The sequence below is a fragment of the Pseudopipra pipra genome, chromosome 5 (genome assembly GCF_036250125.1).
Source record: "Pseudopipra pipra isolate bDixPip1 chromosome 5, bDixPip1.hap1, whole genome shotgun sequence".
Taxonomy (NCBI): Eukaryota; Metazoa; Chordata; class Aves; order Passeriformes; family Pipridae; genus Pseudopipra; species Pseudopipra pipra.
In genome coordinates this window covers 1,763,485-1,777,342 of record NC_087553.1, presented here as the reverse complement: position 1 = coordinate 1,777,342, position 13,858 = coordinate 1,763,485, and the positions used below count along the sequence as shown (strand labels likewise).

General features: G+C 35.4%; 1 protein-coding gene across 9 annotated transcripts in view; it reads right to left on the bottom strand.

Moving 5' to 3' along the window:
- The window catches only part of SHISAL1 (shisa like 1), a 237,231-nt gene that overhangs the window by 17,443 nt on the left and 205,930 nt on the right, over positions 1-13,858 (bottom strand). For 3 of the 9 annotated variants that reach the window (XM_064654074.1, XM_064654075.1, XM_064654073.1), the window contains 2 exons: positions 9,468-9,773; positions 6,481-6,776 (listed from right to left, as the gene is read on the bottom strand). In XM_064654074.1, the coding sequence (XP_064510144.1) occupies positions 6,596-6,776; positions 9,468-9,773 (487 nt within the window). In that variant the 3' untranslated portion in view covers positions 6,481-6,595. Of the gene's footprint in view, positions 1-2,677; positions 4,258-6,480; positions 6,777-6,920; positions 7,254-9,463; positions 9,774-13,858 lie in introns of those variants that run through there. The other 6 variants (XR_010430513.1, XM_064654079.1, XM_064654077.1 and 3 more) reach the window with 5 other exon arrangements.

Here is a 13,858-nt window from a genome sequence, read left to right as displayed (position 1 = left end):
TTGCTTATGTTCCACAAGCTCCCTTGCCAGTTTTCAAAATCACAAATAATGGCTGTTTTGTTGCATCTCAAGACATTTCCTCGGTGACTTGCCAACTTTGAAAGAAATGCACACTTAGGTGAGATGAATCCCACTGGCAAACTTCATCTGGTTAAATGTTAGTGACTCTTACAAACTAATCTTCCAGCATGATGTCAAAAAATTAATCAAGATAAGCTTCCAAGCAATTCCATCCATCGAGAGAAGGTGGAATGAACAGCCTTCTGAAAAATGCCTCTTTCAATGTGCTGGTGAGGGTGCTTAAATAACTAGTAGATGTAAGACTTTTAAATGGCCCAACTGAGGTTAATCCTGCTCTTTATCAACAGTCAAGATTTGTATAAATAGATCTTGCAGGTACTGGGTATTTTTCTGTCTTTGTTTGCTGCAGTCCTCTATCATCCGACATCTGCTCGCCATGAAGGATTTACAGGCTGAGTTCAAATTGCCTTTTAATGTTCTTTTAGCCTTGAGCTTCTTAAACTTCTTACAGTTTGACAGAAGTCAGATAAGCTCTGCAGCTCTTTCTGAATGCTTTTCCATCTTGTATTACAATTTTTCCTGCTCCAGGCCCTAGTGCAGGTGGTGTTTCCCCCCAGCAATCTCACTGCTAGTGAGATAACAGCTCCCTACTTCTAATTGGCACCTCCTCTCTATATACTCCAGAATTCCATTAGCTTGGTTATTATCCATCATATTGTGTAGGGAACTGATGGTGAGTATTGTGTTACTGGATATTTTAAATCTACTCATGTGCTTCCCTGCAGCCCCCTCACAGTATGGCAGCTAAGGGCCAACTAGAAGAATCTTGCTCTTATTACAAAAGTATTGCAGAATTTAAATTTATTTTTTTTTACACAAATTACAATAATGGAAGTATTGTCAAATACTTTCAGTGTGGCCCCTCAGGAACCAGATCAGCTTTTCTGTCTCATCTGTCAAATGGAAGCACCAAAACTTGAGTAGTTTGGCACTGTAGGGATAAATACAGCACAGCCTAAGGATATAATAAGGAATACTAGGGATTCATGGACTTTTATAGTACACAGGAGCAGCTCTAACTCCAGCTATGGCCAGCAGTCATGAGAACTGTCCCTAAGAAGGACAAGGAAATGCCAGACAATCCCCTGGACAATTTTTACTAATTCTGCTCTTTATTTATTTTATTTCTGCATTTATTTAACTAGAATAAAGGAAGAAACAAAACTGAGGCAGTGACTGCCCTCACAGGTTAAATTTATTAGTGTAACAAACACTAGGGAAGATTTGGATTACTCTTTTCTCTACCTCTAATGCTTAACAAGGTGTTTTTTCCTTATTATTTCACTTGTCTCTAACTTTTTCACAACATGTCCCTCACAGCCAAGTCTGGTTGTTGGGCTGCTTCAGGTATTTTTAGTTTTGCTTTACATATTCCCAGGGCAAGTCAACCTGAACAAGTGAACCAAGCTTATTTTTTTCCTTCAGTAGCATCACAATTAAGCAGTATTTTTAACACATCCACAGAAATGCAGCCACGTGTAGTTGTTCATGCAAACACCGGGGCTCTTTTTTAATTAGGATATACCTGTTTGTGTTATGCTCTGAGAAGCTTCAGTGAACATTAAAAAAAAAATATGGAGTCAACTGTCCTGTCATTTCCTTTAAAATGTCTTAAAATACAAATTAAGCAGGTGTCCTTCTAGTGGACCTTTTTCCCTTTCAGATTTGAGCCCAACAGCCATTTTTCTGCCAGGTGACCAAATGCAAACACCTTCCTATCGCTGCTTTTTAACTCTTACTGTAAACCTATTGGGAAGTGAGAAACTTAAATTTATTTCACACATAACCACTTTTTACAGCTCTTTTTTACCCTCTTGTATACTCTGAGGTGTGCCAACTTCCTACCAACTACTCCTTTGCTGTTGCTCTGTGGGGACTCCACAGTTTTGTGCTGATTAAACTCGTTTCTCTCTTGTTTAAAGTAACGTGTCCCACTTTGGGATCACATTATCACCTGGCTGGGACTAAAATTAGCAGCATTTCTAATTGTGTTTGAATCAAATGTCACATTCCTGCCATTTAATGCCTTAGGCTGGTTTAAGCACTTCCAATTTCCAAGAAATTTTTTATAGTGGATTTCAAAGTGTTTTCAGAGGCGTGTTTTTTTTTTCCTGAAGTGAACTGCAGATGTGTGTGCACATGTATTTATGACAGTGTTGATCACATAATTTCCCCAGATCCTTTTTAAGTTCCTGGAAATTGTTTGCTGACTGGCATCAGTGTTCTCTCATGATTTAATGAAGAGTTAAAATGACTCAAATTTGGATGCTTCCTGATTTATTTTGCTTCAGAGGCTCGAGCAGCCCTGTATCTGATATCTTGCTAATGATGAAAAACTGACTGTGCCTAATTCCTGGCCTTTCCCTGAACTGTTCAGTGAAACATCATTATAAAAGTGAGGTCACACAAACACGTTTTAGCACTTTTCTGATGAAGTGACTAATTTCTTGCTGTGATTATTTTGTCATGATCTAACCAGGGGACAGTGACAAGGAAAGCAATGATGTGGAGGATTCCTGACCTCAGCTGTCACTGAAAATAATTGTCTGCCATCCTTACCATTTACAGTCATGTATTCAGCATCAGCACAGAAGGATGATTTCATCACTGAATTTCTTTACTATCCCATAGTATGCCATCATTTCATGTGGAAATCTAAGCATACTCAAAAAGGATTATTTATTACATGTGGCTTTTTGTTTAATGATTCCTATGAGAATAACAAATGTGTCTGTAAATGGTCAGCTTTATTACCTCCTTGTTCCTCCTCGAGTTAGGGATTTATTTGTTTCTTGACATCCAAAATATAGGGAGTTGATTTTCCAAGCTGAAAGCAATGGGATTTTACTTCAGAGACTCTTCTCTTGTTGTTTTTTTTTCTTCTTCTTCATCCTCACTTCAGTTAAAAGCACCAAGTGTACATAGATAGTTGTTTTGAAGGTATTTTTAGTAGTTCTCTGGGCCGTACACTACTGAAGATGGACAGTTTTCTGTCCATCATTTTCTCTTTTTTTGCCTTTTTTTCCCTTTTTTTTTGTCCTTTTTCTTTTTTGAAAACGTCCTTTCTTTTATTTGTTCCTTAGAAACAAATTGTTTCTTAGAAACTAACTGTTGCTGCATTCATGCAAACTCTTGCCACTTTGCTTAAATGCAGTTATGCCTCTTTAGATCCTGAACTCCAGCTCCTGAACACCTCCCCTTTTATTTTCATTCCCACTGGCAATATCTTTGGCTGGTGCTGTTTATTCTCCCTGTCACCTGCTTGTCCACCTGCCTTATTTAGTCTCTGAAAAACTAGAAGCAATTAGTTGAATTTCATCCATGCAATAAAAACCTTTGGTCCCTGCCACTTAAAGCTGAGACTGTAATTTAATACAAGGTTTGGGAGCTACTCACTGCTTTACACCTTTGCTACTCTAGACCCAGCTCAAAGCATGTCAGACACAATTATGCTCATTTTCAGTTATATTTGTATCCAGATATCTAAATCAGGAGTGGCTGTGAGCTTATTTTATTTTTCAGTGCATACTTAGGAGGTGTAAAACATGCACGTGCTGTTACAGCCACTGTGAGAGGCAAGACTTTTGTAACCACCCAAACACCTGCAGAGTCTTTGAAAATGTTGTGACAGAGAAGATGGAACTGGTTGCTAAAGCTCAGGCTGTCACACTCGTTCCTGTGTGTGCTGCTGTTGTGACACTGTGCAGAGAAATTGTGGGTTTAATTGGAGCCTTCTGATTTCACACCGATTTTCTGCGACTTCGGTGGTTTTATTCTGGGTTTGGATGATGTAGATGAGGCAAATGATCTCGCTGCAGGAAAAAAAACTCTACTCAAAATGCCTGAGGAAATTTAAATATGGAAGCTGTTCAGTTCAGGAACTGCTCTCCAGTAATTCTGCTGGCTTTCAGTCCCCAGTGGGCAGAGCTCTTTTAGCCTTCAGACAACCTTTTAACTCCTCACTTTTGTCTTAATTACGACTTTCTGATAATTCATTACCATATTTAAGCTAAATCCCTTCAACTGTACAATCCATTTAAAGACTTCCCTGAGTGTGACAGTCCCAGTTCAATGGAAAGGCTCAGAAACAGCTAAAATAGGGAATATCCAACAGCCCACATCCGGTGGATCTGAAATTAGGAACGTAGAGAAATAGATGCTGTTGCAATATGGGGCCTATAAACCAAAAGAAAAGGAGAGTAAGGCATGAAATCAACGTGTGTATCGACAAAAGATGCAGTGTATAACAATATAAAGATTGTCTATATTCAGATTGAGGTGAATGGAAATCCTGCACATTGCCTTAACTTCCCATGCTAACAGTGAATTTCTAAATGCAAGGGAGAAGGAAAGCAAGTAACTTATGTATCTTGGGTTTATTTTTATCATCTGCATTTAAATAATTCAAGATCTCCCAATTTATTTGAATGTTACATCACTGGGGCAAACCAACAAGACTCAGAGCTTGAGGTGGTTGGTTCCAAGCCCACAGTCAATTTGTGCTGTTGGTTTCCTGCCCTGGTTTTAGTTGGTGTAAAGTTAATTTTCTTCCCAGGGGCTGCTGTGGGGCTGTGTTTTGGATTTGTGCTGAACACAGTGATAATAACTAATTTCTGTTTTTACAGGTATGTAGTTCCTAGCAAAGAGATGAGAATATTTAGAAGAAAATATATATTCAACAATAGCTGTTATTCCAACCCAATATATTCTGAAGGGAATGGAGGCACACAGGTAATGGTAAATATTTCCTGACACACCTAATCTCTGTTACCAGACACATTCTCCACATGATATTAATTCCCAGACAGTTCTTTCCTAAAAGTACTATGTAAGTATTCCATTTTATTTATTTTCAATTTTTAAAAAAACCCCAAACAACTACTGGTGCTCTGGTTTGCCATATTCAGTCTAATATAAAAATCCAGGTAAGGGCTGTAAATAAAAACTATGCTTTACCCTATGATGCAAATTTTGCATCTTTAAAACACTGCCATCTTATTCCTGTTTAATGTATAGCAGTTCTGCAAATGTAAATTTGAGATAATTCTTTTTTTTTTTTTTTTTTTTACTGTAAAAACTTGTACCAAGAGCAGCCTCTGCACAAAACCCTCCTGGTCACCCCAGTGGCTCATGTTTTTGGAGGACTGTGGCCATGTTCACACTGCATGAGCAGCTCTTAGAAGGTACTGAAGTAATTATTCCCCATTTCAAAATTTCGTATCAAAGCAAATTCTTTCCCACAGACTTTTTAGCCACCAGCAACGTATTTATGTGGTTTTTGGTAGAGTTGCTGTGGACATGTTCAGTTACCTGCTGGCTCCTAAACCTTGCCAATATTTTTGTGGGCTTTTTTTTTCTCTCTTTGTATAGAAGTGCTTTGGGAGAGCTGTCAAGCAGCAGGTCAAAAGCAGCAGGCTAAAAACCATCCTACTTGTTGTCCAAAAGACAATGTGACTCGCAGGAATTCACAGTGAAAGCTGATTGCAACACCTAATGAAGGAAAGTAAAAGAGACTTGCCTTTTTCCAAGCCATTCCAACTGTGCCAAGGAGATATTCTCTGGCTAACCCTGCTGGGCTGATACTTTTCCTGATTCTGGACAACCAGCAGGTTTCCCAAACTTTGAGTCCTGCAGCACAACTTGTATGCTCATAGGCATTGCCTCTGTGGGCTGCTGTGCAGAAAGGTGGGGAGCAGAGAGGCAAATGTTGGACTTCAAGACAGTATTCCCTGGGATTTGCATCCTTGGAGGAGGTGGGGAGGAGTTTAACATCACCAGAGCAAGGCAGAGTGAGCAGGTTCTCTCTCAGATGTGGAACACAGCAGAGCCACGGAGAACCTGGAGAAACTCCACCCACACTTCTCCTCCTTGCAGGTGTGACCTTTTTTAAGTCATCCTTAATTAAAAATTAATTAATTAATTAATTAACAGTATTCCCAGGGTTGGGAGCTCCTTCACTCGCAGTCTGTGACGGTGTTTGGGCTGGGAAGGTTCATCCACACAGGTCTCTGGGGAGCCCTCAGATGGTTTTCATACTGAAGAAGAAATAACATTAGTGGGGCTGCAAAATCCACGCTACAGGGTGAAGTTACATGATTCCAAACGGGGCTGGATGTTCCTGAGATCGATGGTTTTCCTTCCTCTCCTTGCCCAGCACTGCAGAGCAGCCAGCAGAAGGTATAACAGATTCCAGACTTCTTCAGTTATAATAATATTGTGCCTGTACATGGTCCTCTTTGTCTCAAGTAAATAATGAAGTGATCTGCTATGACAAAACATTCAAACACCTTGGGGCTGGTTCTACCCACTACATACCATTACTTGCTTGATTTTTCCTCTCTGACACACCTGTTTCAGTTTCACTGCCAATTCATGGCATTGAAATGAAGACAAGAAGAGAAACTAAAAGCCACTTACTTACGTAATTTATTTATTTATTTTTTTTAATCCAGGAAGGCCCCAAACTGCTTTACAAGCTGCAGGTTAATCCTGACATCCTTCCTGGGGCAGTTTCTTACTCTGTCAGTTCTCTAAGGATGCTCAAAGTCTTCAGTGTGGTTGAGATTCTTGCTGTGCAAGAATTATCCTGGAATGTGTCCTCCAGAATGGGCATATTTTTAACTGTGCTTGGATAAATGTAGCACAGGAAGTTACCAACTTCCACAACATCTGTCATCGTGAAAACCTGCAAACTGCTTCAGAAAAAGGTTTTTAAACAGTATTTAAGTTTTTACGCCCTGGGATCCATTCACATCCCCCAGGATTAATTTTCTATTTTCAAAATGCTCGCCTGTAAACAGGAACTGTTCTTATATCACCCCTATATTACACATGGTATGTTTGTGAAGTGCTGAAGGAAAATGTTTATTTTTCTCTAGTTTTGGGACATGTTAAAAATGGCAACACAAACTGCAAAGTGGATTATTTGAGCCTGGAAACCTGCTGTTACCAGAGCAGGTGTCACGATCTGGAAAAACGGAAATTCAGGTGTAAAATGGAAAAGGAAAAAAAATTACTAGACTCTGTAATTTTAAATCCAGTCATGGAAAATAAATCCAGTAAGTCCATTGCACTTCTTCACTGATAGCACAATTAGATTTTGAGCAGACAGTCCTGGGGTTGTTCATCAAATACAGACTGAGAAAACCAGACTCTGAAACCGAGCTTCATTTCTGTAGGGCAAAATTACCATATTTTCATGGATATAACCTGCAGATTATCTAACAGAGGAATAAATAGCCAGGCAACCCACTCCCCACCGTGTTAGCAATTGGTGTAGTACACAAATCTGTCATTTTCTGAGGGAGCTGTTTACTCAAAAACCTCCTTTGCATGCTAAATATCTTGCCTGTGATCACCAGTGCCTATTGCTATTTTTTTATGTATCCAACTCACACTGAATCATCTCTGCACTTCCTTGAGTTTCGAAAGTTGCAGGTTATCAGTTTGAAAATATGGCACCTTTTGTAGTGTTTTACATGCTGAAATAAAAGGGATTTATAGGGTTTTGCTAGGGAAGCATCTACTTCTTTCTTCCAGCGAGCGACGAAAGGATTAGGGAAAAAGAAAAGCAACAATTTTATGGGAACTGGGGGGAGCAGAGACAAACAGTTCACTGGGAGAGAGGTGAGGGTTATTGGAGTGACTTATCAATCACACAGGATTGCAAACACAGGAAAAGGAGCATGTGGGATGTGCTCACCTGATCCTAACATACATTGCCCTCTTAACGCTTCAAGAAAAGCAGAGAAACAGAACAAGGGAAATCAGCAATAAAATGTGACCAGGAATCCTTCAAGAATTATTGGATAGCTACAATTTATAATGGTCTGGCAGAATTACTGAGTGGTATAACCAGAACAATAGTTTTCATGTATATATGTAGTCATTTTTGTATATATATACACACAAGTATTAAGCTAAAATACAATTACTGTGCTACAGATGTTTTTAATCTATATGGCAATTTTAACTGAAGGCTCAGAAATCAATGTGCAAAAAACAAAATCTGGAAGAATTAGAAGAAGAAAAAAGGAAAGAAGAGGAAAAAAGGAGTGAAAAGAATAGTGCTTACAACTAAGCACAAGTGATTCTCTCTTAAGTAGCAGCCTTAGGCTCTTCTGTTTGGACAAGGCCTGCTGGAACGGTCCTTAAGCCTGACCTGGATACATCCAGTACTGGCTGTGATACCAAACAACCTCCTCTTTCACTGATCTTTGTCAAACTATCCCTAATGGCAACAAACCTTCAACTCTATTTGCTCCAGACTTACTTAAAATGAAGGGGGGAATTACGAAATAAAAGGACTGTTGCTGTCACCATCCCACCTGCAGCACAGTGACACCCAAAGGTTTCACACCGAGATCAGTGCTGGGGCTTCACATGTTCTACAGCTTCAGGAGTCATCTTCTTCACCCTCCTCAGTCTTAGATCATTTTATTTTGCCAAAACTCAGCACTCAGCCTTCTGGAACACTTCTAAACTACACTGGTGACTCTGTACTCTCTCCCTTCATCCTTCCACATCTTTATGCTTTCTTGCCAAGAAAAAAACAATCCCTGCCACTCTTGACACCTTATTCAGAGAAATGTTTTATTCAGCTCTTTCCCTTTGCTTTTGTTTTCTTTGGTCAAAAAAAAACCAGTCCAAAATAATTTAGTATCATTTTGTCCCATGGCTAGATAGCATTTAGTTTCTTCTATTTGTACTTCCAGTTCTGCTTGCTCCCATAGGATCTGTCTCCCATTTGATGTGGGTTGTTTGGGGTTTTTTTTGGAGATTTTGTTTTGGCTTTGCAGAATTTAACACTACAGGAGCCTACTTGTGTCACTGTCAAATGAGACCAAGCTATGGTTTTTTTTGGCTGTGCATATAAAAAAGACTAACCCGTTTTTTACGTTGTTTCCGTATCTCACGCCACAAATAGAGAGGATTTGTGACATCTCACACTGAAGCTCTTTCAGTGTTGCTATTTATACAGTCTTTTAAAATTTATATATTATTATAATATACTATTATAATATACAATTTTAAAAACCAGACCAACAGATACACAGTCTTTTCAAACCAGACCAACAGATACACACAGCAATTAGTCTTTGAGACCAGATTAGAACTAATTTTATAATGGTTGATGCAGAACAAAGATTTGTATGACAGTAGTAAAACTGTTCAGCACTGAGAGATGGCAGGTGCTAAGAGAACAGCATTAAAAGATGTCTTAATATATTCCAGAGTAAGCAGTAAATATATAAGACAGTTCATGATATCAAGATTTATGTGCTGTTCAGCCTGAATTTGCAGACCCTTCCAAAAACCAGGTGATTATTCACATTGCAAACCAGCAGAGTCAAGAGAACATACATCAATGGTCTGGAGTTACTCACCAGGCAGATGAACTCTGAAAAGACATCAGGGGTGGGCTTAAAGCATCTCCTTTTAGAGTGTGAACTGTCTGTGCTGGCTGGGGCTGAGGCTGTGGCTGAGGCTGTGCCTGAGCCTGGCTGGGGTCCTGAGCGGGGTTAATCCATCGGCTCTGTCCCTGGCTCAGCCACTTGCCCTGGATCCCCCACCGTGCCAGGTACAGCTTGCAAATGTCATAGTTCAGGGAGGAGTAATACAAAAGGTCCAGGATGAGCAGGATCACCACAAAAAAGCCATAGATCCACACTCCCAGCAGGGCGCTGTAGTTGCTGCGAGAGAAGAAACGGGACAACAGAAGGAGTTCTCTCTCTGGAATGGTCACTGGGGGGGTTGATCAAGGGGCTTCTTTTGTTAATTACAGATTATATATATAATTAATTACTTAATTGAATAGATAAAATTATATATTAGTATATTATTCTACAGCTATATGATATATAATAATAGTAATATATTACATAGTATATATTCATATACTATATATTATTCATATACTATTATACTATTATAATACACAATTATAATATACTACTATTATATTATAATATACTATTACATAGGACATATTAATATACTATATATTACTCATATACTATGTATTATTCATATACTATTATAATACACGATTATAATATACTACTATTATATTATAATATACTATTACATAGTATATATTAATATACTATAAATTATTCATATACTATAGATTATAATATACTATAGATTATTATATCTCTATATATTATATATAATTATATATTAATATAGTAATATTACAGTTGTGATTGCTGGGAAATAAATAAGGTACAACAAAAAAGTTATCTCTCAGTCTCTGTGTTATTTTATCAAGGTTGTTTATATTAATATATAATATACATTAATATATAATATATTATATATATTATATAATATATATTAATATATAATATATATTATTTATATATTCTATAATATATTATATATATTTTATATATTTTTATATATATAATATATTTTATATTATATATTACATAATTATATATTATATGTAATATATGTTACATTATAAATTACATATAAAATTAATTACATAATAGAATATATAATTAATATATATTCTATATTATACATAGCTATATAATCCATAAATACATAAATATTAATATTAAATAGTATCAATAATATACTATATATTATTATTATTACTCTCTAATATTATATCTCTCTATATTATTATATATTAATATAGTAATATTATATCTGTAGTTGCTGGGAAAGAAAAAAGGTACAACAAAAAGCTATCTCTCAGTCACTGTGTTATTTTATCAAGGTTGTTTAATATATTATATATCTTATATATTAATATAATATAATGTATATTATATATAAAATAATATAGTATATAATATAATAGAAAGTATATTACATTATTATATATTGTACATTACATATAAAATTAATTACATAATAGAATATATAATTAACGTATATTCTATATTATACATAGCTATATAATCTATAAATACATAAATATTAATATTAAATAGTATCCATAATATACTGTATATTATTAATCTCTAATATTGTGTATTAGAGATTATTATATCTCTATATATTATTATATATTAATATAGTAAAATTATAGCTGTAGTTGCTGGGAAAGAAAAGAGGTACAACAAAAAAAGTTATCTCTCAGCCACTGTGTTATTTTATCAAGGTTGTTTAACATATAATATATAATATAGATAAAATTAGTTACATAATAGAATATATAATTAATATATGTTCTATATTATATATAGCTACATAATCTATAAATACATAAATATTAATATTAAATAGTATCCATAATATATATTATTGATCTCTAATATTGCATATTAGAGATTATTATATCTATATATTATTTTATATTAATATAGTAATATTATATCTTGGAAAAAAGAAAGGGACAACAAATTATCTCAGTCACTGTGTTATTTTACCAAGGTTTTTTCATTAATTATATAATATATAAAAATAATTATGTAATATAATACATAACTATACATATTATATAATCTATATTATTATACATTGTCATAAATATGCAAACATAAATATTAATATATTAAATAGTATCTGTTAATATATATTATAAAATACAGTAATATATAATAGTATATAATATATCTGTTATATATTATTATATAATGATATAATATATAATTATAATATATATTCTATTGTTATACATAACATTAATATATTAATATTAATATATTATATTGTTATATAATAATATAATTATAGATAATGTATAGAACATAATTATCAATATATAAAATCCTATAATATATAGATGGAAACATTCACTGCTGACCTGCATCACAAACCATTTCTCTTACCAGATCTTTAATGTGCTTGAATTTGCTTTGGATATAATAATAATTACTACTGGATAAAGAAGATAAGAGTAGAAGTGTAGGATTTCAAGAGGGGCTGCTAAAGACCCTCAGTTCCCTGGTAATAAATTTAGGGCTGGAGAACACTGATGAGATCATATTACACACTTCATTTCAGAGGAAAATATGTACTACACTGAAATGAAGGTGTTGGTGTAGTTATAAAGTGTATTTTTAGATAAAGGCCAGGAAAATTATCAGCTGCTGACATGGAGCTGTAAAGCTCTGGCAGGTGATTAAAGATATTAAGAGAAAGGGGGGGGGAAACAGGAGGAAAAGGTGTGAGGGGTCAAGAATTTGGAGATCAAAAAGGGGAAGAATTGCTAAAGCTCTGCTGGAGATGGAGTATTATTAAAAGAAAAGTGACTGTCAGGTGTAAATGCAGTTTGGACTGGAAGCTGTGTGCGGGGAGGATGAGGTCAGGAGAGAGGAGGAGAAATCTGGGTAAGAATGAGCTTGATTTGAAAAAAAAAGTACAAAGTATAAAGCAAAAAAAGGCTAATTCAGAGCCATGAGCTAATGTGGAGGTACCTGTACAGAGACTGTAAAAACAAGAGGAACCTGAAGGGACATCAGGAAAAAATGCCCTCGGGAGGACAGACTTAGAGACAAATTATATCAGAGTAACAGGTGGACAACCCACAATCTCCATGGACCTGAACTCACAGGAATAAAGAGAAACTTCTCCCTACTCAGAGGAACTCCGAGGGAAATGTATTTTATCAGAACATTGATCACAACACAAGAGGAAAAAAGGCTGAGGATATTATAGATGCAAGCCATAGAGAGATTTTGACATTTTAAAAAACATGTCCCCAGCCTTTTTGGATCAAAACATTTCAAGCCTCTGCTTTAAAAACTTTCACTTCCATTTCAGTGACTTTCATTGTATGCTTTTAAAAAAAAAAATCAAAAAAAAAATCAGGATTTGAAATGAGAAATCAGGTAAGAAATCAGAATTTTAATTTCTGTGTCTGTCAGCACTTAAGGAGGTTGATTCTTCCCTCCAGGGAATGATTTTTCCACTACACAGATGTAACACCTTTAAATAAAGTTCCATAGCAAATGGAATGTAAGTAACAAGAGGAAGGAGCTGTTAATGGATCCCTTCTTGTGTAACTTTAGGACCATACAAGACTAGAATTAAAAAAATTTAAAAAATAAAATTAAAGCATTAAAATATAAGAATTAAAAAAAAGGCAGTAAATTTCCAGGAGGATTGGAAGAAGACAAAATATAAAGCTTTTGAAAACCCTCAACTCCAAAGTCTTTGCCTCTGCTGCATTTGATCCATAATAAGAATGGAAATACTAGAAAACTTTTGTTTTGGTTTTTTTTCTTGGCAACAATTCGAGAGGCAGGAACACTTCTTAACTCGAAATGATTTTTTTGGTGTGTTTTAGGTATTTAATTTCAATCATCAAAATTTTGATTAGTGAGAAATCAGAGGTATTTTGAGTGTTCTGATTTGAAGTGACAATTCATTAATCATATTCATCTGCTCCTCCTAAATAACATCTGTTGCTCACAAGCCCCAAAATGAAAGGCTGCTTTATTTTAAATAACAGACAGTGGGACAACAGCACTATCAAAAGGGCCTTGTGAAAAATCACAGGCAAAAATAGTAAGCAGTAGGTTTAAGTACACAGAGGGAAATTCCATTCCTTGATGTTTTTCTGTTTCTCAAACCATTAACATGTAGAAAATGTTAATTTTGCTGATGGCTACTAATTATAGTAAAAACTGAAACTGTCCTGCAAATGAAGATGTCTTAATTAGAAAATAAACAACCTTATTGAGAATAACAGTAAGACCAGATACACAAAAGAGAAAAAACAGGGTAATTCGTGGACCCATCAGAAAAGCTTAGGGGCTCATTATTTTAAGTCCCCTTTTCTAGAAATAGGATGATATACAGAATATACATGGGC